Below are 27,037 nucleotides of genomic sequence, written 5' to 3'. Positions count from 1 at the left end.
GGGGTCCCAGTGATGGGCATCTGGTTCCTTAGCAGCTGGGTGTTACTGTCCCTTTTGAGGGGCCTAAGCAGGTGCGCTCAGACCGAAGTCAGCTCGGGGAGGTGGGGGGCAGGCTGGATGGGCGCTCTTCATAGCCACCCTCCCCTTTCTGGTTGACTCAGCTGTGAGCTAATGCTGGCCCTGCCCCCCAACTCAGCTGGCCCTGGGGCACTGCCTCTCACAGGACCCCCCTGGCTGCTACATGGCCCCCCGGGCGCGACCTCCAATGGGGTCTCCCAGCCTCTCCCTGGCCCCCCGGGGCACTATGTCCAGTGCATTATTGCACATACTTGAAATTGCCTCTGCACGCTGCGTTTGTCCCCCGTGCCCTCAGCTTGCCCACGGAGCAATCCCTGTGTGGCAGGAAGACTCAGGCCTGGGCTGGCACTGGCAGCTGCTACGGTGTCTGCTCCAGTATGGGACCCCACTGCATCTCCCCCCACACCTCCTGGGAGGAGCAGGTGGGGGCAGGGTAGGGCCTTTTAGGATCCTCCCAAATTCTATCTCCCCCCCCTCGTGCCCACTTCCCCCTTGTGCTGTGTCTCCCCCACACACACTTCAGCCCGGCCTGGCTCACTTCCGGATCTGCCTAACCCTTGTCTCCATGGTGCTGTTGCTCTGCAAACCTGTTTTTCCGGCCCCGAGTAAAGATTAGGCCGCAGGGCAGCACAGACGGGCGTCCCATTGGCCGTGGGCCTGTGCGGGGACTGCTGGGCTGCTCCGAAGGGATGAGGGGGACAACGCCTCCAGCGAGGACCCCGGGGACTCTGCTCCCCCCTCCCCTGGCTACCAAGCGGCTGCTTTCCTGTATTCCAGCCCTGCCTGGCACCCTTCCCTGGCGAAGGCTAGTTAGGGCTGGAATCCAGGAGAGGCTTCTGGGTCCTGGCACAGGGACACAAAACCTTCCCCTCTTGGGCTGCAGTCGGAAGGAGCCAGCACCACTCAGAGCACCTGCTGGGTGTCAGTCCAGCTGCAGGCAGACGGGGCCCGTGTCACCCGCTGGCGCTCGTTGCCAGTGCTGTCAGAAAGGTCACAGTTCTGTAACTCCCTTGCCATGCAGCTGGGTCCCCCAGGAAACACAACAGCCTTGCACGAACTCCCTTAGAGGATCAGGGCGTAGGGCAGAATTGCATCCCTGTACTAATAGCCACTAATGCCTGCGTCACATCCTGGGCTGTCATAGCTATTCCCGCAGCTGGATCCATGTCATTCTCCTCCTCTTCGGGGTGGGGAAACTGAGGTACAAACTTGCCCAAGGTCATCCAGCCAGCGCGCGTCTGTGAGAGCTGGGAATCGACCCCCCTGCTCCTCTCTCCCAGGCTTGTGTCCTGCCCTGGGACCATGCTGTCTCCCTGGCTGGCTGAGGGGCTCTGTGCTGTGGATGCCTGTGCAGGGGGGTTATATGGGATTTTGGGGTTGAAGGAGCTGCCAGTGTGGAATCTGTCACCAGTGCTCTGCTGTCTTTGCAGAGGCCCGTGGGGAGAGCAAAGCAGGCTGCCTGTAAATAGACTGCTTTCCGCCAGGCGTTGGCAGCTCTCTAATTGATTTCTGGAGCAGCGTGGCAGCGTTTCCGCGCAGCTGTTTGTTTTTACAAGGCTGGCGTGTTGCTTTCCACTTGGCATGCACGCTCCCGCTTGTGCTTTTCCTGCAGATTCCCCAGCACTTAGCAGCCCGGCCTCAGGTCTTCGAGTGTTGCACTTAATGAGTGTAATGGTGTCTAGAAACTGGCTCAGTATGCAGCAACGTGTGTGAAGAGAGAGTTAGCCTCCAGGCACAGGCCAAATGGGAGGGATGCGGCTGTAGGTCCTTTGGGCTTCCATGAGAAAATTGATAGCTAGAGTTCCCCGTGGCCTGGAAGTTCCTGAAATTAAAGCCCAGACACTGGACGGAGAGCAGGATGGTCTAGTGGTTAAAGGATTGGCGTGGGGCTTGGGAGATCTGGGTTTAGCTCCCAGCTCTGCCACAGATTGCTTGCACAACCTTTGTCATAGAATCATAGAATATCAGGGTTGGAAGGGACCTCAGGAGGTCATCTAGTCCAACCCCCTGCTCAAAGCAGGACCAATCCCCAAAGTCAAGTCACTGAATCTCTCTGGGGATAATGTTATTTCCTTAGTCAGTCTTGTCTGCTTCGATTGGAAGTTGTGAGGGGCCAGGCCTGTCTCTCACTAGGTGTATGTGCCCACCCCCGGCGCGAGTGTCATGCTGCGAGCGAAGTATATGAACTCTTTAATCTATTGAGTGTGTCTGCCCTGCATGGGGACCTGCCCTGCGCTGAGGAGACACCCACGGGCCCTGCACTGCACTGACTAGACACCCACCAGCCCCCATGCACTGGTCACAAGGTGTGGCGTGGAGTTTTTCTGGGGATCGTCTCTTCTTGGCTTGCTGTGCAGCCGTGGTCAGGAGCCTGGAAGGCTTTGTCTATCTACACTGCATTGTAAACCCAGGGCTGGGAAACTCGGCGTTTCCATGCTGCACTGTAAACCTGGGCTTACCATTGCTGGACCCGTGTCTCCCAGCCGTGTTAAAGTGTCCACACTGCACCGCATGGACCTTCTGCCTTGGGTCTTCAGTTAAACCTGTGTGCACACTGCATGGTGACAGGGCTTAGACCCAAGTCACAGCAGGACTCGGGCTCTGACACTCCCAGCAGGGTCCTGAGACCTGGGTCCTGAGTGCTCACTGACCTGAGTCAGGCTGATGTGCTTGTAGACAGAAGTGGGGTTTGGGCTCAAACATGAGTCAGAGCCCGGCTTAGTGTGCAGTGTGGACACACCCAAAGGAAACCCGCCTCAGCACATTGCAAACGCCATTAGAAGGCTGCACTCATAATAAAACACATCTGGTAACAGAGACAATTATTTCCTTAAACTATTCCCTTTATTGACAAAGAGCAGCGAAGAACAGCCCAGCTTCCTGCATAAACCAGAGACCCTGCAGCCCCTCTGGAGTGCCGGGAATGACTCAGAGGCTTCATTTGCCCTGGAACAGTGCAAACAACAGCCCTGAGATAAAAGTCAAACAGCTGGGATGTGCAAAGGGGCTCAGCTCCTTAGAGGCTTAATCCAGGACCCTGAATTCCCTGTCTGTCGATTGCAAGCCATTGTTTAACCAGCTTAATAGTAGGGAAACTTCCATAGTAAATAGCACTTGTGGTAGCAAATGGATCCACTGTGCCAGACTCCCCTACATGGACTTTGGTGGAGTTACGCTAGGGAACAACCTGGCCCATTGACTCGGTGTCTTCTCTTCCGTTGCATGCAGGGCAGGCTGTTACCCTCCAGCAGCTAGAAACCCTAGCCAGAGGCGGGATGGGCAGGGCCTGGGGACTGGTGATGGACCATGCAGCGCCTTGGCTGTAGATCAGTAGTCCAGCGTGGGCCTGGTCAAAAACACTCAGCTCTCTGATGGTCTCTGTGACCATCAGCTGTTGACTTTGGTGCTGTCTCTTGGTGGCTGGGCATTCTGATCTGCGGGCCCCACCCCATGAGGTAGGATGCAGCATCCCATGCCAGCAGCACTGGGGACCAGGGTCTTTCTAGCAGGGCAAGGAAGAAACAATTCCATGGGAGAGGCAAGCAGGGTTCGGCAGGGACCCGAGCTGGAGCTGGGTGAGCTGGGAGTCTGGAGGAGCTTGGATTTCAGTCTGAACAATTCTGTGCCCCGCACGGCCACAGACTCAGCGGGGAAGTGCCCCCTACAGGGTCACCAGCAAGGCTGCCTGGAGTGCAGAGGTCTGTCCTCCAACTCCTGGTTCTTCCCAGCCCCAGTTAGAGTGTGAGACATGCCAAGATCAGCCCAAGGTGATGTGGCTGCAGGAAGCGGGCCCATGGCATACTAATCAGCTGTGTGCCATCCCCCGTGAGTTCGCTTGTGTTCCTTCGGGTAACAAAGAGCTAATGCCAGTCCTCTGTCCTTCTCTTGTGTTGCAGAATATCGTCGCCAAGTATGGCTCTCAATTCCGGGGGAACTCGCAGCACGATGCCCTGGAGTTCCTGCTCTGGTTGCTGGACAGAATGCACGAAGATCTGGGCTCCTCATCACCCAGCCAGAAGGCTAGGACAGCGGGCAAGGTCAGTGTCCTCTACCTTCCCCTGCACTCTCTCCCCAGGGCACTGCTGTTGTAAGGGGCTGGCTGAGGTGTATGTCTCACCACTGCTCTCTAGTGGATGGGATCAGAGCTGGTCAGCAGTGTGTCCTAGGCCCTGCACTGCTAACAGATTCTCACACAGTAAGAGCCTGCACCCTTGGGGCAGGCGAATCGGAGTAAAGTTCTGCGTGGCTGCTGTGTTAGTGCAGCCCTGGGACAATGGCAAAGACCTGTAGGCTGAAGATAAACGTGTCAAAGGCTGTGAGATGCTCAGGTACTGTGGTGAGGGGGGCCAGGTAGGAACCGTGGGTAGATAGATGGGACCATGGATTTGGTACCCTCTTATCATGTCCCCCGACTCCTCCCACAGGATCCTCCTCAGCCAGTCCGAGGCTGGGGTGTTTCCCGGACACTGGGGAATAGTCTTGGTTTATGCTGTGACTCTTGGCGGGGGGTGTTGGGGGTGAGAACATGGCTGATTGGCCCCTTTGCTGTTGGTATTTTCCTCCTGCCAGTGGAGTGACCTGTGCCCCGGGCCAAGCCTTTTCCCCGGACGGATCGGCTTGGTTGTGCCATCGCAGCATGAGGGCAGTGAGTGTCACCGCACCACCCGTGGGGAGCGGCTGCTGCCTGCACAGGATAAAAGCCCGACTGCTGGTGCCAGTTAGCGCAGCTCCTCTTGTCGCCCTGGAGGCAGAGGGCGCTTTCTCCAACCCGGGCTCCTGGGTTCTCTTCCCAGGGCGCTGGGTGTGTGGATGAGCCGGCGATCGTGGTGTTCGTGCCTGGGGCTTTGCTGCGACATATCGTGGAGCTTCTTTAGCTGGGGGAGAAGAGGCTTTCAGAGATTCTCAGGCCACAGGGGACCATCCTGGTTGCCTAGTCTGACCTCCGGCACGGTGGTGTCCGTGCTGCCCCCAGCCAGCATTTGGGTTGGGGAGGGGCTGCGTCAACACAGCACATGCAGATACTGCAAAGGGGCCCGTGTGCCTGGCGGGGGGCAGTGCAGCATCGCAGACACACTGAACTCACTGTGTGGGGCAGGGACAGGCCCGGCAGGGAGCAGTTCCCTTGTCACAACACACTGGCCTAGCCTATCGATGGTTATAGCCCTGCCCCTCTGTTCAGTCGCGCCCCCTGCTGCTGCAGCGCTCAGCAGATTTAACGAGGTTCCTCTGCCTTCATCTGGCCACGGCGCCCACGCTGCGCCTTGCGCAGGCTGCAGGCCCCTCAGGAGGGCCCCTGACCCCGTTTCCATCCTTGGCTGGGCCTTGAATGGGGTTGCCAGGCTGGGTCCCGGAGAGAGACAATAGGGGAAGGCAGAGCTTTGAAAGCTGCTGCTCCCCCATTGTGTGCTGCGGCTTTGGGAGGCCAGGCAAGCAGCTGGGGCTGAATGGTGTCTGAGCTGGGGCTGAAAGGGGATGGCAAATAATGTGCTGCTTGTGATTCGCGGCACACGGCTGCTTGGCTGGCCCGCTGCCAGCGGCACATCCGCCTTCACGGGCACCCTGGCCTTAGGAGGGGTCTGGCTTTGGGCTGTTCCTCCCCCACCCATTCAGTCACCTCAGGGAGGCAATGTCCTTTCAGATGGTGCTCAAATGCCAGGCACAGGGTTGGGCATCTGAAAGGGAAGACTGTGAAGTGGGGAAGTCTTGCCCAGTGGGTAGGGCACTAGCCTGTGAGTTGGGAGACCTGGGTTCAAGTCCCTGCTCTGCCCCAGACACTCAGTGTGACCGTCGGTAAGTCCCTTAACTTCCCTGTGCCTCAGTTTCCCATTTATGGAATAGGGATAATAGCACTGCCCTTCCTCGTGGGATAAACACCTCAATCCAATCCTGGTGCCCACATAACCCTGCCAGTGAATGCACCTCTTTCTTCACCTGCTGCTACTCTAGCTCCTGCCCTGTCCGGGAGCACGGCTCTTTTCTTCTACAGACCACTGGGATAAGGCTGAGCCCCGCCACACTTGTTTCACCTCTGGCCACACACTCTGCTCTGAAGCGTGGTCTCTAGCGAAGTGAGGCTGAGGCTAAGTGCCCGGCACAGGGTAGCCTGTCAGTGCTCGTGACCGGCAGGATCCCAGCCATGCTCGGTGCAGACATCTCCACTGCCCCCCCTCCCCGGGGGGGACCAGCAATTAACGCAAGTTCCTGGGCAGCTTCATACAGGCTAATTCTGTGGGACATTAAAGCCTGTGCCGCCCAGCTGCCATCTCTGCGTTTGCCAGCGCTCTCCTCCCCCCCGGTGCTCCAGTGCCCATTAAAAACCCCAAAGTGCCCCGCACAGCTTCTGGCAGCCAGAGGTTTAGGATTGGTCGGAGCATGGGATTACATCCCTGACCATCTGGCTAATGGTCATTGATAGACCTACTCACCATGAACTTATCCAGTTCTTTGTTGAACCCAGTTATAGTTTTGGCCTTCAGAACATCCCCTGGCTATGAGTTCCACAGGTTGACTGTGCGTTGTGTGAAGAAGTATTTCCTCTTGTTTGTGTTAAATCTGCTGCCTATTTATTTCATTTGGTGACCCCTGGTTCTTGTGTTGTGTGAAGGGGTAAATAGCACTTCCTTATTCACTTTCTCCACACCAGTCATGATTTTATAGACCTCAAACATATCCCCCCTTAGTCGTCTCTTTTCCAAGCTGAAAAGCCCTAATCTTTTCAGTCTCTCCTCATATGGAAGCCATTCCATGCCCTTCTCTGAACCTTGTCCAGTTCCACTGTATCCTCTTTGAGATGGAGTGACCAAAACTGGACACAGTATTCCAGGGGTGGGTGCACCATGGATTTATGGAGTGGCATTATATTTTCTGTCTTATTTTCTATCCCTTTCTTAATAGTTCCTAGCCATTTTGACTGCTGATACGGACTGAGCTGAAGTTTTCAGAGAACGATCCATAATGATTCCAAGATCTCCTTCTTGAGTGGCAAAAGTCAGTTTAGACCCCATCATTATATCGGTCTAGTTGGAATAATTTTTTCCAGTGTGCATTACTTTGCACCTATCAATGTTAAATTTCATCTCCCATTTTGTTGCTCAGTCACCCAGTTTTGTGAGATCCCTTTGTAACTCTTCGCAGCCAGCAAATGTGCCACTCTGTTGTTCACTCCCCTTTTCCAGCTTCTTAATGAACCGCACAGATCCTTGGGGGTTCCTGCTATTTACCTCTCTCCATTGTGAAAACTGTCCATTTATTCCTACCCTTGTTTCCTATCTTTTAGATCCAGAGAGGACCTTCCCTCTTATCCCATGACTACTTAGTTTACTTAAGACCCTTTGGCGAGGGATCTTTTCAAAGGCTTTCCAAAAGTCCAAGTACTCTGTATTCAATGGGTCCCCCTTCTCCGCATGCTGACTCCCTCAAAGAATTCTAACAGATTGGTGAGGCATACTTCCCTTTACAAAAGCTGTGTTAACTCTTCCCCAGCATATCGTGTTTATTTCGGTATTGGATAATTCTGTTCTTCGCTACAGTTTCTGCCAGTTTGCCCATCCATTACAAGCTGTTTCCTCACCGTGCGAGCCAGCACTTGCATCCTGCGCTCTGAAGAGGAACAGCCGCTCAGTCAAGCAGGGCCAATCCAGCCGTTAACGTATACCCCCGTCCCCTGCCTCCTAGCTCCCACGCGCTCCTCAGAGAGAGGATTACAGTTCAGCTCTCATCAGAATCTTGACCACCCGTGACAGTTGCCATCTCCTCCCGCCTGCAGCCCTCAGGGCGGGGGAGCACAGCATAACTCAGTGCCTCCCATTTCCATAGGGCCTGTCAACTCCAAGCGCTCTGCACGCTCCGGCCAGGCTCTGATCTCACACCCGCTTTCCAGCTGTGTTGCTCTGCCGGCTTCGATGGGTAACTGCCAGTTCTTCTTTGAGTGCTGGTCCCTACGTGTACTCCACACAGGGGATATGCAGGCACGCCATGTGCCTGAGGCCAGGATGTTTTGCAAGCAGTGCCCGTTGGCCTGCACATGCTTGGATAGCGTTTTCCCCTTTTAATTCCCCACCTGGGGATTTCCCCCCCTGAGAAGTCTGGGATTATGCCCAGAGTCCTGGGGTTCATAAGAATGGCCATATGGAGTCAGATCAAAGGTCCGTCTAGCCCAGTATCCTGTCTTCTGACAGTGGCCACTGCCAGGTGCCCCAGAGAGAATGAACAGAACAGGCAGTCATCGAGAGTCCGTCCCCTGTCACCCATTCCCAGCATCTGGCAGCCAGAGGCTGTTCAAAAACAGTGTTTCCTGCCCTCGTTCCTTTTCGGTGAGTGGCCTCCACTGCCTGGTTGAGGCTCACGTTTCTGCCAAGTGTGGCACCTGCTGTTCTTTTCCCTCAGGACTTGTGCGGGTGGGAAGCTGAGACTCAGAAAACATCGGTCAGATCCGGGCGGGGTGCTCCCACCCTGTACATCAGTCTCACGAAGCGGGCAGCGCCCCGCTGAGCATGAGCTTGGGAACAGAGGCTAAGACTGTTAAGCCAAAGGAGAAGGCTTGAGAGCAAGGGGCATGGCCATAGACAATAAGGACAAGCCATCTTCGTCTAAGTCTGCCCTGAAGAGAGAGGATCCCTCCCCAGCCCCATCAAAGTCAGGAGAGCTGGCACGCATGGGTGCTAAGGACTTAGACAGGAAAAGGACCCAGATTCGACAAGTCGGACATCAGCTCTGATGGTGAAGGCTCAGGATAAATTGCTCCTGGTGCTCCCATCCCTTCTAGAGCTGCTGCTTCCACCCCAGGAGGGCGGAGAAGTGTAACTTTGTTCCATCCAAGAGAGGAGAGTTTTTGTTCTCTCACCCGCTGTCTAACTCATTGGTGGTGCAGGCGGCTACAGAGCAGTCCAAGCCCCAGCCCCCAAAGGCTGCTCCCTCTGATAGGGGGCAGAAGTCACTCAATCTTCTCTTCCACCTCCCTCCAGTTCCGGATCTCAAATGACCAGGCCCTCTTGGCCAAACCTGATTTTACTAGTTACACAAAGTGTATGGAATTTAAAGCCAAGCTCCTTGAAGAGGATGGGGCCCGCTTCCAGGCCTTAGTGGATGAGGGTAGATTGGTGGCCAAAACTTCCCTCTGAGTATTTTTGGCCCCTCCAGCATCCCTGGAGAGAGGGGTAGGAGTTGGGGGGTTCCCATGCTGCATGTCCCCCACCCCATTCCTCTGGCTCGTGTTTAATTCTATTCCACCGGGGCGCTATTCTTGCAGGGGTGTGAATCGCTAGAACTGTTGGCCCTCTGCATTCCCCTGCAGCCGCAGTTCCCTGGAGCACGGCTTGGGCTCTGCTTGGGCCCAGCTCAGCGCTGGGCTTTAGACAGCATTAGCAAGTTTCAGTAGCCCCTTTGCATGCAGCTGCCCCTCTCCCCCTCTTGGGCTGGGCCTTCCTCCTGCAAACAGGACCTCAGTGTGGGTGTATGGGGAGGCTGGAGTTCGGTACTCTCTCCTGCTCTCTGGATCTCAGTCCTGGCCTCCCTCTGTGTGGCCATTGGGTTCTTAGCCCCTGCACTTTGGGGATGGCCCCTGGGCAACACCTGGCTGAACTCACCAGCTGCAATGGGTTCCCAGTCTCTAAGCACTAAGATCCCGGAGCTGGTGCTTGGGGCAGGCCTGCAGGGGCCGAGGGAATGGGAGCAGGAGGGGGCACGGTTCTTTCCACCTGGCTGCAGGAGGGGAGGGGAGCCATGCCACGTGTCCAAGAGCACCCCTGCTAGGGGTGCTGGGCAATCACACCCTGCTCATCCCTAAACTCCTCCCCATGCTGGACCCCGTGGGGTCCACCCCTCCTGGGCAGGCTGCCCGTGTCCTCCTTCCCCACTCTGCTTCTACCCCCTCCGCTCTTCTACGGTCAGGACCCAGAGGCTGGGGGTGGGAGTGGAGTTCCCTGTCCCTGAGGGGCAGGAGACTGACAGCCCACGGGACGAGCTCCTGCTCGATTTCACGCTGATTGCAGGGAGGTAACACTGCTCCTGCTGGGAATGGCAGCGCGGGCGTCCGGGGCATTGTGGGGCCTCTGTCATGTACTGAGCTCCCACTGGCAGCCAGAGGTGTCACTGAGCCCATCAGAGAGATCATGGCGACCCCCTGGGAACTAGGGGTATCAGCGCGGTTCGGGGGGGGGGGGATTGACTTGCTCAAGGGAGAGGGGCAGGAGATGAAGCCAGTCTGGGCCAAGCCATACGTGGATCTGGTGGTGTCTCGGCCTGGTTCCTAGTGCCCACCATGCACTTCCCTCCCCCGTGGTAGGCAGAGCAGGATCAAATGGCCCCCAGGGCCTGAGCTCCCCACTGGCCCCAGAGGACAGGGAGCAGCATGTGTGGGTGGAGGTTGCCCCACTGGGCATGGTTGGGGGATGAGCAGAGCCCCCTGTCTCCAGACCTGTCAGTCTGGCACCTTCCGCAAGCCCCAGCTTCACCAAGATCTTAAAGAAATCCAGTGGGCAGGGCATGGTGATTACAGGGCTCCCACTGCAAGGGCAGGGCAGGGACCCTGCCCCCTTGCAGCCTGAGGGTGAGGGGGCAGCGGGCTCGATTCTCCAGGGGATGGGTCCCTTGGCTTTGTGGTTAGGCCGGAGCTGTGCTGGGCCAGGGCAGCGGGAAAGCCCTGGCTGCAGACCCGGTCCTGCTGGGCTCTGCCATCAGAAGCTGCCAGTTCAGGAGTTGGGTGGTGAGCCCGGCCAGGCGGGAGAGGAGCGGGGCCGGGCTGCCCACCTCAGCTCGCCCTAATCCCTGCCTGCGTTTTGGCAGCAGGCTCTCTGGTTGGATCCCGTTTAACCAGCAGATTATCCCCTTTCCTGGGATCCTGAGACCCTCCCTCTGTGCACGTACACACAATGTCTCATCAGCCCGGCGCAGGCAAGGGGCCCCCTGGAGCCTTACCAGTGCCAGAGAAATCCCTGCCGAGGGACTCTGGCATTTGTAAAGTGAAACCCCTCCACCCATCTCGCCCCCTGCTCTCTCGGCTCCCAGAGGCACTCAACCCCACTGGGGATTTTCCCTGGCAGGGCTGGGCTGGGAGACCTCCAGCATTATCCCAGCCCTGCTGCTGGTGGTTAGTTTGTCGTGTCTCATCTCTCTGTGCTGATGCTGAAACAGTGCCCCTTTGTGGTCCGGGTGGCTTGTGTTCTTTGAAGATTCCTTGGCGACTTTTCTCCAGTTGGACGAACCCAGATCTCCAGAGTCCCATGCCGGCGCCGCACTCACCAGACTGTCCTCTTCCCTGGGCATGGCCCCTGGGGATGGGCTGACTGCGGGGGGGTTTTGCAGTGACACTGGGGAGCGTATACTGGGGACAGAGGCTGCTAAATTCTGGGAGTAGGGACCCCTGGACGCAGCAAGTCCTTCCCCAGCCTGCAGTGCCGACATGACCCGTTTCCCTCTGTGGCCGGAACCAACCCAGCTCTGCCCGTGGCAGGGGCAGGAACAGAAGCCAGGAGTCCTGACTCCTGGGTCGCTGCTCTGGTGCCCTGGCTATGGGATCACACTTCCTGCCCAGCCTGGACCCCCTGGGAGGGGCTGGGTCTGCTTTTGCACAAAGACAGTCAGCGCTGTTCAGACTGTGTTTGGTGGTCTCTGCTCCCCGCTGCCCAGCTCTGTCTGGCCCTGCAGACTGTAACTCCTCCAGGCACAGTGTGGCATTGAGGAGTGGCTGTCACACCTCCAGGTGCACTCTGTCATGTGTGGGTAGCATAGCAGCACAGCCAAGCAGCTGTAGCATCCGTCGCTAGGAGCTGCATCTCCCGGTCCCTTTGGTCTCCAGTCATCTGCAGTCACAGCAAGCCCCCAGCACTGGCCGCACTCTGTTTCCAGCCATAGGAACACAAGGCCTGGCACAGCCTGCTCGGGGTGGTCGGAGCGTGCCCGCTCACAGCTCTGGGAGACAGCTGGGAATTCGCGTTAGATGGGCCGTGCTGCTGTTCTCACGGAGATGGGGGCATCCTGTTAGACCCTCCAGCCCCCTCCCTGGGGCAGTGCACAGCCATTCAGTACTGCACATTTACTGGGGCATTGCCCGATCTAGTTTTAAATGTGCCAGCACATCCCTAGGGATGCTCTGCACAGAGCTGGGAGTCAGAAAGGGTCCCAGCTGTGCAGCCTGACCCGTCCCTTTCTCCCCCACCTAGTTCCAGCCCCCTCAGGGCGCGCTCTTTAACACCTCCCCCACTTTGGCCGTGCACACCCTGGGCTCCGGGGGAACTGAAGGCGCTCAGCATCTCTCAGGATTGGGCCGTAGATAAGTTGGAAATTTTTTGCTGAAACTGTTTTTGGTGGAAAACAGCAACGTGCCCAAACAGGGCGTTTTGCAGGAAAGGGGTGGTTTCCACAACGTTTACGGCTCGGCAAAATGTCGGAAAGGAAAGTGTTGAAATTATTGTGACGTTCTGGAAATGAAAAGTTCTGGTTTTCCGGACTGGGTGAGAGGCGGGGGTGTGGTGTGTGTGTGTGGTGAGGGGTGATTCTGGCACAAAGGGTTAATGCGATCTTTGGAGGTGTAAAAGTGCGTGGCGAGTAAGAGGAGCAGGGTGATTTTACCCCTGTGTATGGCATTGGTGAGACTGATGATGGAGGCTGCAGCCAGCTCTGGTGTCCACGTCTTAAAACGGATGTTGAAAAATTGGAGAGGGTACAGAAAAGAGCCACAAAACTGATGTGAGCGTGGGATAAAATGCCATGTAGTGAGAGACTTAAGGAATTTAATCTGTTTGTTTTATCAAGTGTGTGGGGCAGGACCAGAGGACCTCTTGAGAGCCCTTCCCACCCTACATTTCTGTGATGATTGAGAGGTGACTTGATTAGCATCATGGGGAGGGACCACCAGGTACGGAGGGGGTCTTTAGCCAAGCAGAGAAAGGCAGAACGAGAACCAAAGGCTGGAGACTGAAGCCAGACATGTTCCGATTCAAAAATCTCGTGCAATTGTTTAAAAGCAGAAGGATTAACCATTGGAACCAAGTGCCAAGGGAAGTGGTGGATGCTCAATCTCTTGATGACTTCCTATTAAGAGTGGGTGCCTTACAGGAAGAGATGCGTTAGTCAAACCCAGCTCACTGGGCTCAATACAGGGGTAACTGGTTGAAATCTAATGGGCTGGAGATCAGAATTCAGACCCCTTCGCCTTATCTTCGATGACTCTGTGGGGATGTGGCTGGAACTTGTGAGAACAGCAACTCCCAGGAGATTTCCAGCGCTCGGCATCTTGCTGATCTCAATGAGATTTCTGCCGTTGGGGGATCAAAATCTGGTGGGAACAGCTCACAGGATGTTGGCCTTGTCTAATCCAGAGACTGGCTGTCCTCGCGCATCCCAGCCTGACCCTCACCTGGATCGAGATTCTCACGCTGCTTCCCGGGCCCAGCAGAGAGGCAAATTCTAGCCAGGAAGATCAGTCAGAATCCAGCCCAGAGGTGCCTCGAAATCAAGACACTCTCCAGCTTGGTTTATGTCCCCGAGTCCTTCTGCACTGATCCCTCTTTCCAGGTGTCATTCTCCGTGGGGAGCCCATTCATCCTATTGGACTTCCCCGCCCCATGCTTGAGGCACACTCACATTCTGTCCCTGTTCACAGCTTTCAACCTAAAAATGCTCTCTCTTTAGGACATCGTCAGCTCTTTAATGTCCCTAGCCAATGCCCGTTAGTGCCCATGGGGTTGCACCAGGGATGAGTTTGGCCCTGGTTGTATCTCAGTACACCCGTTGCTCGTCACCCAGCGGTCTCTTCAACCATAGGACTCTTCCTGGCCACCAGGGGACGACACCCATCTCAGGTACAGGTGCCAACCGGGGATGGCGTTCCCAGTGGGCAGCTATGCTGCTCGTGCACCGGTTGGCTGTGGGGTAGGGGACACCACTGGCTAGTTAGTTGCTCAGGACTGTGTGGCCTTTTTCCTATTTAGCCACATGTCAAGTGAGGTTGTATCAGTGTCTGTGGCTGTTGCTAGCCAATTGACAGCTCCAGGACCTGCATTGGAATGAGAAGTTGCCGGGAACTCCAAGCAGACTTTAGCCAGGCATCTGTGGCATGAGCCGTCCTGGGTGTCACTCGTGCGCTGTGCCCTAGATGCTCTGCCTGGTGCTGCCGGGCGGCGAGACATCTGGGCCGTTATTGTCATGTCTTAGCGCTGAGCCCAGGGGAAAGAAGTGCACCCTTCATGTTAAAACAGCTCCGGCATGTTTCTCCGCAAGAGAGCAGCTCTCCCTGTGCAGGGAGCAGCAGCACGAGACAGGGATGCTGCTAGCAGCATCCAGCTGAGCTGGCCTGCCCAGAGCTGCACTTTAAAACCCATTCCCCGCCCCCAGGCTGCTTACATCTCTAATGGAGCTGAGGTGCTCTGTGTGTGCTTATGCAAGTGTATCTGTCTGGGTGAATCCTGAGCTCTCCCTCTTCCTTTGCCTCTCTCCCCTGACAGCTGTCTCTCAAAATCAGACAGTTACTGCAAAGACAACTCACAATAATACTGGGTGAGTTACTGTTGCTGGGAATTTTGTCCAGAGGAGTGGTTGAAAAGCAGATGTTGTTGCAACTATAAAATCATGATGGGCATGGAGAAAATAAATAAATTATTCCTTCTCATACCACAAGAACTAGGGGTCACCCAATGCAATTAATAGGCAGCAGGTTTAAAACAAGCAAAAAGGAAATATGTCTTCACAAAATCACAGTCAACCTGTGGAACTGCCAGAGGATGTTGTGAAGGCCAAGACTATAACAGGGTTCAAAAAAGAACTAGATAAGTTCCTGGAAGATAGGTCCATCAATGGCTATTATCCAGGATGGGCAGGGATGGTGTCCTTTGCCTCTGTTTGCCAGAAGCTGGGAATGTGAGACGGGATGGATCACTTGGGGATTACCTGTTCTGTCCATTGGCCACTGTCGGAAGACAGGATACTGGGCTACGTGGGCCTTTGGTCTCACCCAGTATGGCTGTTCTTATTTTTTTATGTTAAGTATTTACACTTTATTTCTGACCTCTCCATCCAAGAATCTTTCACTGTTTCCAGTAACCTGAGACACTGTTTCTCCTGTGACGTCACTGGATGGAGACCAGGATGACATTAGCAGGACGTTGCTCCTAATCTGAAGGTTGGAGTTTGGGATGGGTTGCATCTCACACGGGAACATGGGAAACCTACAGACCCATGTGCCCATCTAGTCCAGTATCTGGCCTCTATCATCAGCCAGCAACAGATACTTCAGAGAAAGATGCAAGAACCCCCACAGTAGGCAGTTATGGAATAACCTGCTCACAAGCACAATTCCCTCCTGACCCCAATAGTCAGAGAATGATTAAAGCCCTGAAGCAGGAGGGCTTAGATCCCTTCCAAATAGCTCAGTTTATTTTAGTATTGCCTATTGTCATGCTGGATACTCTTGTTATCATTGTCTAATTCCTTTCTCGGTCTTGCCTGAGCAATATCTGGCAGTGACTTCTGCTGGCCAATTGTCAGTTGTGTGAAAAAGCATTTTCTTGAATCTGTTTTAAGTTCACCGCCTTTCAATTTCACTGACTCTCCCTCGTCCCTTGTTCTTGGATTCTGACGCAGGCTGATGTCTAGGCTTGGCAGAATTTGATTTATTTTTATTATTATTTCAACTGATAATATCAATGTTTATTTTTAAGCATTTTTTTCTATTTTTATTCATTTAAATTTTCGCAATTGTGGGAATAATGGTTGGGGGGGGGTCAGATAATTATTTAATGATAGTAAATGTAGAGACTCAAAATAAAGCTTTGTAAATGATTAAAACACAAATTGGCAACCTCACATGTCCACACATACAGAGTAAATATCCTGAAATCAACAAATTGTACCCGTTTTTACTGTTCATTTACTGTCCTTTTGTAACAAGCCTAATTCAAAAGTCTAAATCATTGAACTTTGACTCTAATACGTTCTCACGCAGGATTTTGCTTACATTGTCTGTCTGTAAATTTTGATGATTACCATGGAAATGCTTTTTTGCCGGTTTGTGTGTGTCCTGTGAAATCGATGTTGTTTACTGACATTTACCAATACAAATCGAATCCTTCCAAACCTAGTGATACCCTCCCCGAGCCTCTAGCCTTTCTAATCTTCTGTGGCTGAAGTGCCCTTGGTTTGTTACAGGTGTGCTTGGAGGTGACTGATCATTTCCACTATCCAGTATGTTTCACCTTTTTGTCTGGCTTTTTGTCCTTGCATAGTGATTCCTGTGTTGGTTCCTTTACACAGCTGTTGAAAGTGCTCTTGCCCAATATTACAGCTCAGAACTCCTAAATCATGTTACTTTTTCATTGGTTTAAATTCCTTCTAAACATGCCCTTAGGAGCTGTAGCCGTTGGCTCCCTAGTTTGGAGCAGATTTCCCTCCTGCACGTATAATGTATCTATATTAGACACCCCATATCATAGTATCTGAGCCCCTCACAGTCATAAGGTATTTATCCTCCCCCTCCTGTGAGGCAGGGCAGGGCTGTTATCCTCTTTGTACAGATGGGGACCTGAGGCACAGAGGGACTAAGTGATTTGCCCAAGGTCACACAGGAAGTCTGTGGCAGAGCATAGAATTGAAGCCAGGTCTCTATTCCCAGGGCAGTGGTCTAACCACTGGACTGTCCTTCCTTTCTGATAATTTCTCTCTAAGCAGTGCCCCTCCGGTGGGAGTGGGCAACGGGTTAGGAGGTCTGGGATTGCTATTCTCTGGGTTAGGAAACACGCTCATTATCTTATTTTTATTGTGGTCTTAATACAATCTTTCTTAAACCATCTCTGCTTGGCTTTCTTTTCCCTTTTTTATTGGGTTCTCTTTAGTTCCACGGATGTCCTACTTAAAGAGTCCTTGGCAGCTGTGTTAAAAATGCTATTTAACTTTCCAAGCACTAGATTTATGCCACCAGATGTACGGCAGTGATTTTTTATTCAAGAAAGCATTGCTCATATTTCTATCCATTGGCTTTTCAGGATTCTGCTTTATTTTTCCTTCTGTCCCCTGGGTCCCTATAAATCTGACAGGAGGTTTATGGAGATTTGGGGAAGTATCATTTTTCACTACCCCTTGTTTTGATTTATTCATGCACGGAACAATTTGCTTGTGACCTGACAGCTGCGATTGAGATTTTACTATTAGTGCATCAATGTCTCTGCTAAGGAATGCGGCTACTGCTTGCAATCAAATGTGTCTCTGCCTATAGAGTTACCTCTTACTCTCTGTCGGGCTGCGCAGGCTCCGGTTGTTACACACAGTCACACCTCTCTTGCTATTTGTTCTAGCACATTATCGTGATTAGTGCTCTCTTGGAATACACGGGCACAGGAAAGGGACCGTTATCAAGCCTGCTCTGTTGTTTCTATGGGACTTGCCATTCTCTACAATTCAACAAAGTGCCGTAAGCCCATTTCATTGGGTCTCCTCACATGCTTAACTTTAAACCCATGCCAACTCAGCCTGGCATCTGAGAGTCAAGCTGGGGGTAGTGTTTAGGAATCGGGGAGTATCCAGTGGTGCTCACGGGGTTATGCGTGTAGAAGCCTGTAGGAGCAGCGGTGTGGCTATGTAATGAGGCCTGGTGTGTTGTGTAAGTTAGTAAACCCCGTTATTCTGTCTCTGCTGTGCCCGGGTGGTTCCTTCATATTACCTTTGCATAAAAAGCAAACGACACAACATAGGGCTCCTTCCTCAGCCTGCGTCACTGACTGTAAGAAATTCAGCCACCTTGCTCAGGTGTCTCTGAGTGCTTCAGTTTGTCTGCCCAGGTGTACCTGATCTGAATGCGGGGCTGGAGTTTCAAAGGCACTCAGCTCCCATTTAAGCAGTGTAGTAAAGTGATCATCAAGGGGTTAAATGGGCTACTCACAGTGGTATGGGTTGGAGCCATGCTCCACCCTCCCTCACTCCCTGTTTAGGCAGTGGGAATTTCCAGTTCTCTCCCCTCTATGATGCAGTTAATAAAGCAGCGAGTTCCCAGCCTGCAGTCCGGTGAGCAAACAGGTTTGTTGTTCACCTTTTACAAAAAGCAGGTTCTTCTCAGGTGTGCTCAGCACCCAGCGGTTTCTAGTCTGGCCTGGTTTTCATTACACGTCACTTTGTTTCTCTCAGTTGCTCCCATGGGTGCCGTTCTAATGATGGGTGCCCTTGGTTTGAGCAGCTGTTGGCATTTTAGGCCTTAAGTCATTTAACCCTGCTCAGAGCAGGTTGACAGGATGTATTGGTTCAACTGCTACCAGCAGTGTTGCCAGTTCTTGCGATTTTCTCATGAATCTCATGACATCTGGTATGTTTCTTAAAGTCCCAGCTCCTGGAGTCATGGGGTCGTTGGAGTATATTTCTCAGCTTGCATTAGAAAAGAGAGAGAGAGTTTCTAGCAGAAATAATTGTGGAGAAAAGCGTGAAAATCTGGAAGGGGAGTGAAAAGAGCTCAAAATATATATTTTATTTTTAAAAAACCTTGTGATTTTTAAGCAAATGAGGGGATTGTTGTGGCCTCATAGATGATTTGGGAACAGCTGGGGTTGGCGATGCTGTGCCAGTGGCCTCCAGGGCTTTGTATACGCTGGAGCTCCAGTCACTGTGTCTAGCACCATCAGCGCAGCACTGGGGGTAGCCACGGTGGGCAATCTGCAGGGAGAAGGCTAGCGCGGAGGAGGCCTTTGTAGGCATTGCTGCTGACACACAAGATGGGACAGACTCTGGCTCCCTCTCCCTTGGCCAGGCCGGCTCTGCAGGGCTAGACGTGTCCTTGCCACTGAAGTGGGCAGAGATCTCACTCTGATGTTCCCTTGGGTGGGGGGACGGTATTTTTTACACCCTCACTCTTTGCAGATAAGCAGCCCTTTAAGGATGTTCTGCAGTGCTTTTAAGAAGGTCCTTTCAGAGTAGGTGACCGATTCATTCTTGAGCAAACAAGGGGCATGCATGGGGCGCAGCAGAGAGGGCCACGTGCCTCTCCCCCCCGCCCCGTGTATCCTTTCCTACTAGAAAGGGGCATAAATCTGATCTCGCTGCTTTGCACCTTGCCTGAATGATTGCACACGCATACACGTGTGAATATATGCGCATGCACACACGGGCACATGGGCACATGTGCACACACACACGGAAGAAATAGCTCCCGGCGGCTCCCCAGGGAGTAAGCCGGCAGGGTGGGGGATTATGTAATAGGATCACATCTCGCCTTGTTCTATTTTGAGCACGATCCTGTAGCTGTCGTGTTTTGTTCTCTCAAGAGATTCCAGACACGGAGAGCCCCCGGCTCGTGCTGAGCCCTCCCTTTGTCCAACAGCAGGAGATAAGGCTGCCGAATACAATTATGAGCCTTTGAGTTTCCAGCTTCAATTTAGTGTACATGGTTCCCTGGGGTGAAGCAGGGTCTAGATGCATATTGCGGAGAGTTTTCTGCGTTCATGGGAGTGTGCCACATGGTGCCACATCTAGAGCCAAATCCTGAGAAGGGCTCAGCTCCTGTAGCTTCACGAAGGCAGCACCTCTCAGGGTTTAGCACTGCCTGTGGCTTCCCAGGCGTCTCTGGGGGTTGGGTGGTAGGCGGCTGGCTGAATGGCTCTCCCTGCTGGGAACGCTTGGCTGGCCCCGTCCAACAGCCCTCGCTTGTGGGGAGGTCCCACTGGTGACTTGAGGATGGAGAGGATTCTCCCACACTCTGCTCAGCAGCATCTTGACCTCTGCCTTTTCAAGGCTGGTTGTGCTGGGGAACTAGTTCGCCCCCCCGGCCACGGCCTGTTGCTTGGCCACTCTCCTCCCCACCTGGCTGATTCCTCTCCTGGCTCGTTAATGTCAGTTTCATAAGGCCGGAAAGGACCATTAACTTGTCTGGGCTGGCTTCCTGCTGGGCTCGGGCCCTAACATTCCTCCCTGACACCCCTTCGCTGAGCCCAGTGAATTCAGTTAAACCAGAGCATCGTGATCCTCAGGAGACTAAACCGGTGTGTGCTGCAGCAGAGACCTCGGGGTGTTGATGCCTGAGGGTCCTGCAGTGGCAGGGAGCTAATCAGGTCAGACGTGCCCTGGTGGTGCAGGAGCGCCCCAAGCTGCAGGTAAAGGCAGAAAAATCTGGTGTGTGAATAAGGCTCACCATCTGGCTAGCTCTTCCTCCAGTGATCTGTCCCACCCCCAGGAGGAAGCTGGGTTGGTCCCCAGACAGGCAGGCCTCAAGTATCCTGGCCTTGGAGGATCTGCAGAAGTCAGGGATGGCCACCCCAAGGGCCTGTGTCTCTGCACTGGGTTCTGACCCTTGCAGCCTCCTCTAGCTCCCTGGCAGCTGGCTCATGGAGTGAAGCTGCCAGGAAAGTCAGCCCAGTCTCCCCTTCCCCCCCAGTTCCCCTCTAGGGGTGGGGAATTCACCTGTTGGGGAGGAAGTGGGCTGGTGAATGCTGATGAGACTTCTAAAGACCCAGTGGTTTGAGGAGGGGAGAGAATTAGTACCGCAACCCCACGGAGTTCCCACAGTGGGAGGCTGGGTGGGGGTGATGGTGCTGCCCTTGCCCAGAGCAATCAGGTCTAATCCCTGTTGCCCACCAAGGCAGACCAGTATCCTGCCTGCCCATTACCAACAGAGAGGAGACGCCTGACAGTTTCTCTGCCTCTGGCTCTGTGTGGAGCCGGGTTCTGGTGGGAGTCACACCCCTGTGAATCAGGAGCGACTCTGTTCCAGCCAGTGCAGTGACGCTCCATTTACACTGGTGGCACTTGGCCCTTAAACCTGCTGGGGAGCAGGATTCTCCCCACTAAGAATTTCTCCCCAGGGTCTGTGAGGGGCCTGCCGCTTTCTCCCGGGGCTTGGATTGCTTCTGTGTGCTGGCTGCTACAGGAATGAGGAGAGGAAGCAAGTGCAGTAGGTGTGTTGTGGAAGGGATGGGCTAGAGACTAAAGGCCAGGGTGGGGCTGCAGGTGATCCGGGCACTGTGCCCAGTTTTGCCAGTGTGACTTTGAACCTTTCAGTATCAGCTGGCGAGCATGGTGAGGGCTTTGCATAGCAGAGGCTAAAGAAGGGCAAGGTGTTCACAGGCTCAGGTGCAGCTGGAAGATACGAGCCCTCTTATCTCCCTCGGGGCTGTAGCTCCAGCCTCCTTCTCCTAGCGCAGATTCCTGGGCTTTCCTAGCATGCTGTTCCACCCCCCCGGACTCTCTCTTGGCTCGTCTCCTTTCCAGCTCCTCTGCTGGCTGCGTTTGCTCGGAGCCGGGCAGCGGCTGATGACTTTCCCCTGAGAGCCTTGCATCTCTCCCTTGTTTCGAACATTTCCACTTGCAGAGCTTTGGAAGCCTGGCTCGTGGGTCACTTCATGCTGCACTGCTGTTGGAGGGCCGTGCCAGCCACCTGCCCTGTTTGCTGGAGAGCTTTGTCTCTGTCTCACTGCCGTGAGCCAGGGCTGTCCCACAACAGCAGCTGTTTAGTGTCTGCAGAGCGCTCGAACGAGCCGAGTGCCTCTCTTCTGCGTATTTTTAAACAAGCTGCGTGGAGTTTGGTGCCCGTGTCGAGATGCCCTGGGCTTGTTTGGAATCTGCCGCTATTCTTTGGGGCGTTAGCTGCAGTCAGGGTCTCTGGGGTGCTTTGATGTTTGCAAAGCTGGAATCACTGCTGCTCCTTCGTGCTCTGTGCTCTTGGGCAAGTTGGGCCTGAGCACAAGAAATGCGGCCTCCCCTCCCATTGGCTACCGGGGGGACCCTGCCTCCCTGCTCATTCCTGATCCCTGTGTAAATTGCTCACCAGGCAAGCGCATGTGTAGTGTTAACTTCATTCAGCCCAGTAATGGTATGTCCACCCTGCACACCAAGCCAGGCTCAGACTCAGGTTTGAGCTCAAGCCCTCCATCCATACACACACATCAGTCTGACTCACATCACCGAGCACTGAGGACCCCAGAGCTAGAACCCTGCTAGGGGTGTGGGTCAGAGCCCAAGTCCTGCTGGGTCTCAGGTCCAGGCCCTGTCATTCAGGCCAGCGGGTGGAAGGCTCCAGATGCTGTTCCCCTCCTTTCCCGCCCCGAGCTGGCTAGTGCCCCTGTGTGGACAGCTCTGACCCAGCAGGGGAGATCACTGGTGAGGATGAGCAGGGCAGGGCCTCATGGCGAGATCACTAGGTGTTGGGAAGATGCTGGGCTGCTGAATCATTTTGTCACATGTCCTCCTGCCGAACAGGGAGTGAGGGGGGCATGCCAACGCTGAGGCTGGAGACAGCATTCCAGGTCAGTAGCACACATGCACCAGCTCTCGGGTCTGCACAAGGAGCAGGGCTGTGCTTCTGGGAAGCTGTTGGGGATCCCAGCTGCCAGGCGAGAGATTTTTTCTCTGGGCATGGCCAGTTACACCATTAACCCATGCAAGTGCCTTTCCAAGAGGAGTGGCAAAGCCCCATGGCCTGAGACGCTTACAGCTGGACGGGACAATGGGGCCTGTGCTGCTCTGAGCCATCCAGCCCAGTTGCCTACTGGGGTGTTTCCACCTGTCACGTCTGTGATTCAATTCCCACTCCCCCGAGCAGTGGAGCGCCTCCCCTGTGGTGGGGAGCAGGAAGCGGGCTGCCCGCAGGGTGTTGACTCCTTACTTCCAGCAGCCAAACTGCATTCAGAGATGCTGGAGATGCACAAAGCGGCTATCTGGTGACACTTCTCCACGGTAGCGCTTGCAGCAGATGCCCGAGGGAGGGTCTGTGATGGTCCGTGTGGGGGAGGTGTTTGGGGCAATGGCCAGTGGAGTGGGAAGGTGTCTCTAGGACAGACTCCCCGGTAACATGTGCGTTGCACCCTGCCAGAATGCCTGCGTAAGGAGCCTGACCAGGCGCTGCTGGAGGGTCGTCCCAGTGCCACCCTTGCTGGGGCTTTCCCAGCGTGGTCCAGGGAGCTGTGCCCACCAGCTGAGACGCTTTCCCCAGTGAACCCCGACCACCTTCTTTCACACATGCCCCCCATGTCCCCACCGGCCTCCTGTGGCAAGACTACGGCTGTGACTCTCCATCCCTGTCCCTCGCGTTTCCCACACAGACCAGGCCTCCCACCAGTGACAGGTGCCCACCCCAGGAATCTGCTCCCTGCAGTGTGCGGAAGGAGCTGCTCAGAGCTGTCTCTCTCTCCCTCACACACACAATTAAGCCAACCTGATCAGCCTTGGGGGCCTCGACTGTGTCTTTTGGACTCTCTATGGAGGTGCCAATGGTACATAAGTGGGTTGCTTTCCAGAGGGCTGAGCAGGTAGTGCCCACTGAAGTTAGGGCTCTTCTCCCCTCCCCCCCCGATGCACTACATTGCTGAGTGGTTGAAGAGAAAATTAATTGGCACTTATCTCATGTTGCGAGCTCCTGGCTGGCGAAAGCGCAGCGCGAGCTATGAACTCCCGGTCTGGGGCGGCAGCCCAGGAGAGCTGTGCTCCCTGAATTGCCGGTGGAGACGGGACTGGAGGGAAAGCTCTGAAGCTTCTTTAAAGCAAGAATGCTGGGAGGGGAGGACGAGGTGGGAGGAGTGGAGGGCACCGAAGGTTAATACCGTAGAGGCTCAGTGCCCTCCTGCACTGTGCCAGCATCCTGCCAACTCCCCCAAGCAGGCCTAGGTCAGTGCTGCAGTGGTGGTAGTGACTCTTCCCTCTGAGTTGGTCCAGGACCACCTGTGCCAAACCCTGCCCGACCAGCAAGGTGCATGGCCGTGGTGACCTGGGCTCCGAGAGCGTGGGTGCTTTGGGTGTCTGCATGCTGCTGCAGCTGTAACCCAGCCCTGGCTGGGGGAAAGCTGAGACCTGCAGCTGTGTCAGATGCATCCTCGAAAGACCTCATCATTCATCCCCTTTAAATACCCAGCTCGTTCGAGACAGCGGAGCAGCGAGGCAGATGGCAGAAGTCATTAGTCCTCTGCTTCTATCTTCCTTGGCCAGATTGTGCTGTCCTCTGGTCCCTGGGCACCCCCTCGCCGCCAGGAGAGCTCTCTGCGTAAGCTCCAGTAATGGAAATCGGGTGGCGGGGGGTGGGGGGAATGTGTCTTGGAACTTTGCTGTATATTTCAGTGGCATCTTTAATCATGTGAGGGGAGCCAGGAAACTCGGCCCGGTTTCTTCGTATATAAGTAATCCTGCGGCGAGAGGGCAAAGGAAATGGAGAGACGTTGCAGCACGTGGGGATGAAACTGCCATGCCGGGCGAAGTGGGGTCAGAGGCTGTGGGACGAAGGGCTGCTGGCCCTTGGGGCTGGTGCTCGGAGGATCGGAATGCGGACAGTTGTTTGATGGCACAGGCGGAGTTTAGTACGAATAAATTGCTAAAGGCCACTTCAGTGAGGCAGCTTTGCCCAGTTGGCAGAGCACAAGGCGAGGACTCAGGACCCCTGTGTTTTTTTCCCAGCTCTGCCACTGACCTGTTGTGTGACCTTTGTCTCTTTCCATGTGCACCTCACACCTTTGGTCTGTCTGGTCAGCTCTTCGGGGCAGGGCTGTCTGTCACTCTGCGTCTGTGCAGCCCCCAGCACCATGAGACTCCCTATCCCAGTGGGGCCTCTCTGGAGGTGGGGGGTTGAAGCTCCCTATGACTGGGGGGCAGAGCGATAGGAGGGGAGCTGTTGGGGCTCTGGGGGAAGGAGGGGCAGTCAGCTCTAGGCTGGAAAAAGACTTCCTGACAGTTCATACTGCTGTTCCAATGTCACTTCCTCTGTGGTTGGTCCCTGTGCTTTCCCCACCGCCCCCACCAGCGGTTGGTGCCCTGTGCAGCTCCCTGCCCTGTCCCCTCCCCGCTCCCGGTGGCTGATGCACGGTCTCCTCCCCCTCCCCAAGGCTGGGTGTCTGCACCTGGACATGCAGTGGCTCAAAGGTGGGATCAGGCTGGGCCAGTGAGTCCGACCTGCACCCTGGCACCTGGCCCGATCTCGTGGGCCGCGTTGGCTGCTCCAGCTCCTCCTTCGGGTCCTGCTCTCACCTCTGCGAGATATTGGGGGGGGGGCAGAAACATAGATCTGCCCCCCAATATTTCCATGGTGGGGGAGCTAGCACCCCTCAGTTCCACCACCCCTGCCTCTAGGTGCTACAGTAGCACAAATAGCAACTGAAGGTGTTAGACCCGAACCCTTGGCTGGCTGTGAGAGGGTCACCCTTCCGTGATCTGCCCTGAATTGCCTCTCCACGGTGTAACGCGAATGCTCTGACCTTTCCTCTGAGGCGCTCCAAGCTCCTCATGTGCACTCGCTAACACTCCTCTCAGTACCCGGGGGGGCGGTGAGGGATGTGGAGGGGTCTCGTCATCCACTGCCCCAGTGCAGCTGCCCCTGGGGTGGAGCCCAGCTGCTGTTTAACGGCTTCACACCAGGACCAGTCAGGACCGGAAATGAAGAATGCTGCATCCATTTTTGCAGAATGTAGTTGGCCAGGTTGGGATTTCCCCGGAGCCCGGGAGTTCATCGCCTCACTCTTACGCAGAGCGCTGGGGCATCTTCTGTGATCACAAGGGGCCACATCTCATCCCAACCCCCCTCCAGCAGCACAGTCCCCCTGCCGCACACATTCGGCGGGAGGTCAGCGCTGATTCCGGGGGCTCGAACTGACCCAGCATGGCGTGGCAAGAGCTAATGGGACCTCAGCACAGGGTGGGATGTGCAGACCAGAGAAACCTGCCCTGCTGACTGTGATGCCCTGCCCTACTGAATGATGAAACAGGGCTCGGAGGGGCTGTGATGGGAGAGGATGGAGCTCCCGGGCGGGGAGCTGTTGCTGACTCTCATCTGCTGTGGATCAGTGCAGGTGGGTGGGGATAGTGGGTTCAATTTACTGGGTCAGAACTCCCTTGAAGTCCATGCAGGTGGCCAGGTAGAATCACCCTAGGCCTGGGCCCTGAGCCTCCCACCTGGCAGCGTGGGAAAAGCCTGCTCCTCTCCCCTACCAGGCCTGCTCCATCTTCCTACTCCTCCGTGGGATGGCTGATGTTTTACAGACTGGGGGGGATGGACTCCCAGCAGGTCCTGGGCATGGCTCATGGAGCTCCTGTCACCGCAGCCTGACTGGAACGTTGGCAGTGGTGGTGTAGTCGTGTCGGACCCAGGCGATTAGAGAGACAAGGTGGGTGAGGTAATCGCTTTTATTGGAGCAAATCCTGCCGGTGAGACACACTTCGGAGCCACGCACAGCTGCCCTTGAACCCTCTCCAGCAGAGCTGTGTGTGGCTCAAAAGCGTCTCTCTCCCCAGCAGGAGTTGGTCCAATAAAAGATATTTATTACCTCGCCTGCCTTCTGTGGAATGTGTCAGCCGGGCCCTGGCCGTCACGTCGCAGCTCGCCAGCCCCAGCCAGGGCAGGGTCTTCAGAGGGAGCCTTTGCCTCCGAGGATCCCCCCACATGACCCCGGTGCTGTGTGTTAGGGGAACAGCCCAGAGACCCCAGAGAGGCTGGGCCATACCCTGGAAGCAAAGGAGAAAGGGTGGCCTTGTGGTTGAGACTCAGGATGGGCAGTCAGGCGACCTGGGCTCCATTCCTGTCTTCGCCGTAGATTTGCTGTGCTCCCTCGTGCCTCTCCCAGTACCCCTGAGGTTTGTGGGGCTGGGACGGAGTTGGAGAAGCCCTGATGTGTCTGGGGTCCCTGCCCAGTGGATTCCTGAACAGGCTGGCCCCTTTGGGCTGGCCAATAGCCCTAGCGATTACTGGTTGATACCCTACCTGCCACTGACCCGGCCCCAGTTTCTGACTCTCTGGGCCAGCAGGGCTGGATAGGTGTATGGAGGGGAGGAGAGCATGCCGTATAATGCACTGCAGCGAGACCCCGCTGGCTGACGAAGGAGGGGATGGATGGGCTCTTAAGGACCCAGTCTCTGCCCCTCTCCAGGGCTCAGGCTTATGGCCCTAATAAGGCAGGTCCAGCTACAGACAGACAGAAAAACAACTCCAGGCTCAGCCTTGGGAAACTCCACAGGGCCCACACACAGCCGTACAATGGTGGGCAGCTCGCAGAAAGCTCGCATGGACCGCCTGCTGTGTGCA

General features: G+C 55.2%; 1 protein-coding gene across 1 annotated transcript in view; it reads left to right on the top strand.

Annotated features, from left to right (window-relative positions):
• Positions 1-27,037, top strand: part of USP43 (ubiquitin specific peptidase 43) — a 176,290-nt gene that overhangs the window by 22,384 nt on the left and 126,869 nt on the right. The window contains exon 2 of the mRNA XM_074971087.1: positions 3,975-4,115. Coding sequence (XP_074827188.1) covers positions 3,975-4,115 — 141 coding nt within the window. The remainder of the gene's footprint in view (positions 1-3,974; positions 4,116-27,037) is intronic.

Source organism: Natator depressus, chromosome 14 (genome assembly GCF_965152275.1).
Source record: "Natator depressus isolate rNatDep1 chromosome 14, rNatDep2.hap1, whole genome shotgun sequence".
In the NCBI taxonomy this organism is placed as follows: domain Eukaryota; kingdom Metazoa; phylum Chordata; order Testudines; family Cheloniidae; genus Natator; species Natator depressus.
The sequence above is the reverse complement of the archived record's forward strand: the minus strand, read 5'-3'. Positions and strand labels throughout refer to the sequence as shown.